This window comes from Cebus imitator, unplaced genomic scaffold, assembly GCF_001604975.1.
Source record: "Cebus imitator isolate Cc_AM_T3 unplaced genomic scaffold, Cebus_imitator-1.0 Scaffold83, whole genome shotgun sequence".
Taxonomy (NCBI): Eukaryota; Metazoa; Chordata; class Mammalia; order Primates; family Cebidae; genus Cebus; species Cebus imitator.
The window spans coordinates 1,772,384-1,779,841 of NW_016107398.1; the positions used below are offsets into that span (position 1 = coordinate 1,772,384).

The window sequence follows — 7,458 nt, forward strand, 5'->3', positions numbered from 1 at the left end:
AAATATACACCTATTTCACAATTTTATTGGCTGCCTAGTGTTCATTCATATGAATATACCAAAACTCATTTAACCAGTTCCCTAATGTTGAAAATTAGAGTTGCTCCCAATATGTTCCTATGTTTAAAAAAAAAAAAAAGGCTGAAATAGAACTCAATAAGAAAAAAAAATAAATAAATAACCTGATTTTTTTTCAATGGTCAAAGGATCTGAAAAGACATTTCTCAAAGAAGAGATACAAATGGCCAACAGATATATGAAAAAGGGCTCAATATTTCTAATCATCAGGGGAATTCAAATTAAAACCAAAATAAGATACTACCCCACACCTGTTAAAATGGCTATTATCAAAAAAAAGAATAAAGCTGGGTGTGGTGGTTCACACCTATAATCCCATTCCTTTAGGAGGGTGAGACGGGCAGATCACCTGAGGTCAGGAGTTCAAGACCAGCCTACTCAACATGGTGAAACACCATATCTACTAAAAATACCAAAATTAGCTGGGCATGGTTGTGCATGCCTATAATCCCAGCTATTCAGGAGGCTATGGTAGGTGAATCGCTTGAACTCTGGAGTTGGAGGGTGGAGGTTGCAATGATCCGAGATTGCGCCATTGCATGCCAGCTTGGGCAACAAGAGTAAAACTCCATCTCAAAAAAAAAAGGGGGGGGGCGTGGTGAATAATAACAAGTTTTGATGAGGATATGGAGAAAAGGGGACCCTCAGACACAGTTGGTGGAAGAGTAAATTAGTACAACTACTTCAAAAAACAGGTCCTCAAAAAACTAAAAATAGAATTACCATATAATCCAGCCATCTCACTTCGGAGTATTTGTCCAAAGGAAATGAAATCAGTACATTGAAGAGATAATTGCCCTCCCATGTTCATTTTAGCATTATTCACAATATCAAGATATGGAAACAACCTAAGTGTCCCTCATGAGATGATGGATAATGAAAGTGTAGCATAGATGCACAATAAAATACTATACAGCCTGAAAAAAATAGGAAATTCTGCCATTCAAGACAATATGAAGGGGACTAAAGGACGTTAACACTAAGTGAAACAAGCTAGGCAGGTAACGGCAAGTATTGTATCATCTCACTTATATGTAGAATCTAAGAGTCAATCTCATATAAACAGAGTAGAAAGGTGGTTACCAGAGGTGGGATTGAAGTGGAGAAGGAATGGGAAAAGGGAAGATGTTGATCAAAGAACACAAGTTTAAGTTGGAGTGGAGGAATAAATTTTGGTGATCTACTGCACTGTATGGTGACTACAGTCAAATAATATATATTCCAAAAGTGCTAGAAAAAAATAGTTTTTTATGTTTTCATCACAAAAAATAAGTTTGTAAGGTGATGTGTATCTTAATTAGCTTGAGTCTTTCTACAATGTATACATAGATCAAAACCTCAGATTATTGTACATTATCCTGGTTGTACATTACATCTTTGAAAGAATCTCTATTTCCTTGTGAAAAATTCTCAGAAATGGAATCACTTAATCAAAAATTATGCTTGGGCCAGCATGGTGGCTCACATGTATAATCTCAGCACTTTGGGAAGCCAAAGTGGGAGGATCACTTGAATCCAAGGGCTCAAGACCAGCATGGGCAACACAGTGAGACCCCATTTCTATTTTTTAAAATCATGCTTATTTTTAAAGCTTTTAAAAATATGTACTGGCATGTCATCTAAAAGATTTATACTACCGTACACTCCTACAGTGTATAAGAGTTGCTATTCTTATTTCTTGCCAGTGCTGGGTGTTAATTTTGTTTTTTTTAATCTCAGCAAAACTCAAAGACAAAAGTGGTAGCATTTAATTATCTCTTTAATTTAGCTATTTCTATTAGTAAGATTGATCATTTCTGCACATGTATTAGACTTATGTATGGTTTTCATTTCGGTATTTTCTTGTTTACCTTCTTTGCTCATTTTTCTAATAGGACTTTTGCTTTTTATTATTAATTTCTATAAGCACTTTATATTTTTAAACAATCCTAATCTGACACTTTTCCTAGCTTATCCTTTTGTCTTTTACATCATTATAGGGTATTTTTCTTTTTAATTTGTGTGTAGTCATATTTATCCATCATTTCCTATGTGGTTTCTGATTTTGGTGACATATTTAGTAAGACCTTCCTCTCTCAGAGATTACATAGTCACTTATATTTTTCTAGTACTTTCATAGATTCATAGTTCACATTTAAATCTCATAACCAGTATGCTGAAATCATGAACTAGAGCTATTCATGAATTTAAGCATATTAAAATCAACAGATCCTAATGACTCTCCTCAGACACCAGCAGAAATTAAGCTTTTACAAAGTACAGTGTATCTAACACATGGTAAGTTCTAAGGGGAAACTATTAGTACTTTCCACAACCCAATGCAGCTAATTGAGGAGACCACAGGTAAAACCTATTACAATAAAACCCAAATCAAAATAAAAGAAAATGGTCAACAACATGTAAGTTTTGGCTGATCAGATTACCAAAATATTTAAACACTGATCATTTCAGTGTTGGCAAGAGTATGAGGAAATAGAAACTCTTCTACATTGTTTTTTAATAATTCATTTTTCTATTTATAAAAGTAACATTCATAAGTCAATCAATGTGTCACTGTACAAAATATTGTTCTCATACATTGTTGGTAGGAGAATAAATTGGTATAACCTTTTTGGAGAGCAGTTTGGTATTATCCACCCAATGTTTAAATGTGCATACTCTTTAGCAATTTCACTTCTAGGAGTCCATTCTATAGCAATAGATCTCTATATGTGGAAGTATATCTGTACATGACTGGAAATAACATAAATGTCCATTAATAGGGGAATGGCTAAATAATAGGCAACATCAATACCATAAATACCATGGAGCTGTTAAAAAGAATGAAATATATACATAATTACATGCATAGTATAATTCACATTACATATTGTTAAATGTTAAAAAGCAAGCTGCAGAATGAAGTGATTCCATTTTTGTAAAAAGAAAAGATAGCTATATAGACAGGTGTACGTGTGTGGCATGTGTAATAATGATGTTGACTATGTAAGGTCTAAAAGGATGTGAGTGATTACCTATGCAGAGGATGACAGGGTAGGTGATGGGAACTACAGGCAGGGAAAAACTATTTACATCATACATGTGTATATCATTTGAATATTTGTATTAGGTATATGTTACTTTTATGATTTCTTAAAACCAGTGGGAAAAAACAAATGGGGGAAACACCAGAAAGGCTTATTAAAATTTTAAATAACAAAATGTTGCAAAAGAAATATGATCCTAAAGTACAGTGCTTATTACAATGTCCATATAAAATTAAGTACAGAAAATTAATTTTTTTATTAAGTCTTTGTTCTTTTCATGTCTTTGTTTCAAAATGTTTGTCTTATGCTAGAGTTAACAAGTAGAATCCAGAACCTGAAGCCATGCTGAAAGAATTGTTAACACACTAAATATTTTTATTTTGAAAAACTTTAGGCTGTATTCCCTCTCACAAAAATAAGATCTTGAAAATTCAAAGATAGAAATAGTTTCAAATTTATCTAACAGAAATTTCATATGCTGAGCTTATTCAAAAGTTTATAGTTAGGTTAACTGGATTCGAATTAGTGAGATCTTATAGCTGTTTAGTTCTAGTTCTCTTTTGATCCTCCTATAATCCCTTTCCATAGTACCATAAGGCAGTTTAAGACTTGATTCATTAGCTAATAAAGAATATTAATTTGAAGCAAGTGTCTTCAACAATTAGCTCAAAAACCCTGAATAAAAGAATGTAATGACAATTGATTATTTCAAATACTCACTCACTACTGTTGCCTTTGATCTCCTCACCATGTTTATAGTAATAATCAATTTCCTCATCTGTTGTATTTATAGTTTCATGTATTCTAGAAATAGTTGATTTGTTTTCCTTAATATCTTCATAGCATTCTAGAAAGAGGAAATGTTTATTTTCTTAAGGTAGAAATTATAAATTCAAAATAAACAAATACAGTAGGGAAAAAAAATGGTCATGGCAGTTTACCTAAAAGGAAGAGAGCCAGAGAATGGAATGAAGCTTCAGATGGGTGGGACCCTACACTAAAAGGCAGAGAACCAGGGCCAGGCCTGATCCTAGAGTCAGAAGCTAAAGATTTCAGTTTGGGATTGATGAGAAATAAGTGTCCCTTGTACCTCATCTTTAACATAAGAGGGCTAGATTCAGTGGCATCTAAGGTCAATCATATCTTAAGATGCTAGAATTTGTGTAAACATTTACTCATTAATAACACTAACATAAGCCTTCTGTTTTTGACAAATGTGAATGTCTATTCATTAATGCTATGTCAATTAATTATTAAATGCACCTTCAACTCACTTATTTCTGTTACTAGTGATTAAATACAAGCTAGAATAGACATAATTTTTTGAAAAGATTAAAATAAATTCTTAACATTTTGTATTCTTTTTTGATTGCAGAAAAGGTAACCAAATTTTACCTTTTCAGAAGGATTAAGAAATTTAGAACTCTATTTTTGCTAGTTGTTTTGTCGGATCTTAAAATACTATACAGTATTTGTGTGATTTGCCTTGCTATTTCACTGAAAGCATTATTTTTTAGAATTATTATTCCTGAAAATGTGCCACCTGTCAATTTTGACACCTGATTTCTGGTGATTTCTATAAAGATAAAAAAATTTCACTCAACTATTTGAAATAACTTGTTATTAGATAAAAATAACACCTTTTCAACTGTACCTAAGGGGTCATTTCTAGGTAAGACAAAATTCTTTACAAAATAATTAAATGCTGATTATAGAAGTTTATTATCAAAAAAACTATAGTTAAATACAACTATTTTGTCTAAGGTAAATAGTTTATTTGCCGCTAGAGAGAATTGACACAAAAGTTATAATGCCAACAATAAGTTGCCCTAAAGAGAGCAATTATATATTATATGCTGTAACAAATTAAAAGACTAAAATATCTTGATCATGCAAAGCTACTTACTATTAATTCTTTGAATCATCTCTTCTTTAGTACTTATGTCTTGCTCATACTGGAAGACTAAAATAAATAATTCTCTTGTGACTTCAATTCATTGTTAAAATGTCAAATGATAGTACAAAAAGTTACCTATTTTTCACTTTATACCTACCAAATTCTAGCAAAAGTCTGTCCAAACTGACAAACAGGCTGTCATTCATCTTGGATACTATGTTAAATGAAAAAATATATATTTATAAGGAAAGATTTTCTGAAGTCATATGCAAAACAGCATGTATTCGGTAACGACCTTTTAAATATAGCATTCTTCACAGGAACATGTGGGCTGAGCCAGAACTGTAAGGAGAGAGGCCCCCTGAGCCCAAGGCGACTTTCCCAGCCCGTTCCTGGGCCAAGGCCAAAGTGCACTTTAGAAATCTTTGTTGAGTTGGGGCTTGACTGAAACTTCGGGGACGGGGTGGGAGGCGCCCGCATAACCGGCTTGGGATTGCAATAAGCCTCCGGATCTTCCAGGGTTCCCGGACACCCAGATTTCTCCACAGGATATGCCCTTTAAAATAAGCCACTGAATATGCTCCTTGGTGGCGTGTGTACGACCACGTGTAGCAAAATTCTAAGAAAGCTCTTCCCCAACAGCCAGGTAAAGCCTAGAGAAACAGTGCGATTTCGCAATTACGAATTTACCACGGAGAATCTAAAAAGTGGAGGTTTCACAGGACTGTCGACTCGCATTACAAGGTACGCCTGAGGCGGGGTTCTTGTCTCCCGCTCGCCTCAGAGCCCAGAAGCCACAGCCCGCTCGCTTCGCGGTGGCAGTTCCCCAGCCAACTCTCACCCGCACAGCCTCCTGTCCTGGAGACGCCTCGCCCGAGGCCGCAACACTGTATCCCGCCCCCCACCCCGCCCGGCCGCGCCCACAGCCACGGGCAGCACCAACCCGTGGGATAAGGCGACCCCAGTTGTTCTGAGGGGCAGGGCCAGCCAGCACCCGCCCACCCACTCACTTGCTCTCCTTCAGGGCCGCCCGCCCAGAGAAAAACCGCCGTACACAGCTCCCTTCCCCACGCACCTAAACGGCCCCTCTGGCCCCCGACCCGAACGCCCACACCTTCCCTCCCTGGGGTCCCAAAATCCACTCAGAATCCCCGGGCCCGGAGACGCCCCAGCTGACCCTGACTCCAGACGACCGGAGTCCTGGACTGCCCTCGCTCAGCCCCGCCCCCACGCCCCTGGCGCCAGCCGTGAGAGACCCTGCGGAGCACGCCGCCGGAGCGGCAGATCGCGCTGAAGAGCAGCGAGATCGCGCTCCGAACGAGACCTGCGCGGGGACAATCGCTCCTTCCTCGCGGGTGGAAGCACTGGACAAACCCAGTAAAACCAGAGAAGTGGGTGCTGGAGTCAGAGAGAGGGTCCTCAAAGGAGTGGAGACCTGTCAGGGACCCTCCTGTTGTCTTGAAGACAAGTGTTTTTTAAAGCCTATTTATTCCTCTTGTAACAAGTTTTTAAACATATTTTGGAGTACAGCAGTATATTAACTTTAACATGACAGTAAATAACATTCGATTCAATAATCAAAATTTAATTCTGAATTCAGCGTTTTTCAAAACATCTTGAAAAGCAAGCACAATTCAAATACATGTTGGTTGAATGGACGTTTTGAGACTGATTCATTTGCTCAGTCTCAAATAAAGCACATTTTCCATCCAAAATGCTATCTTTAGGTAATTTATGCTCTTAGGCTTTGTCTACCTATCCAAAGTGACATAAAGAGTGAAAACAAAATAATTTAAGCAGTTCAGTCCTCCAAAGTGCCTCAATCCTTTGTATATTTCTGGTAGAAATGTTTTTAACCCCAAATGATCTCAATAACTGTCTTAAGTCACCAAAGCTTGTAAAACAGCATATTGAAGTGAAAAAGGTTTCAGAAGTTTTTCTTGCTTAAGTGCTGCAGATCAGCTATGCATTACCAATTTCATTATATTGTGCTGTCAGGTTGCTCACTAGCTGGTATTAATAGCCATCAAAACTAACGTATGTTTTGATAATGTAAGAATTTACATTTATTCTTTTGTGTGTGTGAAAAATATTTACTTTTTTTTCCCAGCTTTATTGAGGTATAATTGGCAAATCTAAATTCTGTTTACCAAGTATATAATATTTGGACATATGCATACATTGTAAAATGATTACCACAATCAAGCTAATTTGTGTAACACATTCATCACCTCATGTAATCATTTTTGAGTGAGTGTGGTGAAAACCTTTAAGATATATTCTCTCAGCAAATTTCAAGGACACAGTACAGTATTGTTAACTATAGTCACTAGTGTTGTACATTAGATCTCCAGAACTTATTGACTCTGCCTAACTGAAACTTTGTACCCTTTGACCAACATGTTTCCTCATTTCCACCTCTTTCCTCCCCCATCTGCTGGCAACCACCATTCTATT

The 7,458-nt window shown here is 36.6% G+C and overlaps 1 protein-coding gene across 1 annotated transcript in view; it reads right to left on the reverse strand.

Annotated features, from left to right (window-relative positions):
• The window catches only part of CUNH14orf39 (chromosome unknown C14orf39 homolog), a 60,775-nt gene extending 54,528 nt beyond the window's left edge, over positions 1-6,247 (reverse strand). The window contains exons 1-4 of the mRNA XM_037740473.1: positions 6,077-6,247; positions 5,159-5,215; positions 5,011-5,067; positions 3,825-3,951 (exon numbers count right to left, since the gene is read on the reverse strand). Of these exons, the coding sequence (XP_037596401.1) occupies positions 3,825-3,951; positions 5,011-5,067; positions 5,159-5,207 (233 nt within the window). The 5' untranslated portion in view covers positions 5,208-5,215; positions 6,077-6,247. The remainder of the gene's footprint in view (positions 1-3,824; positions 3,952-5,010; positions 5,068-5,158; positions 5,216-6,076) is intronic.
• Positions 6,248-7,458: the final 1,211 nt, after the last annotated feature.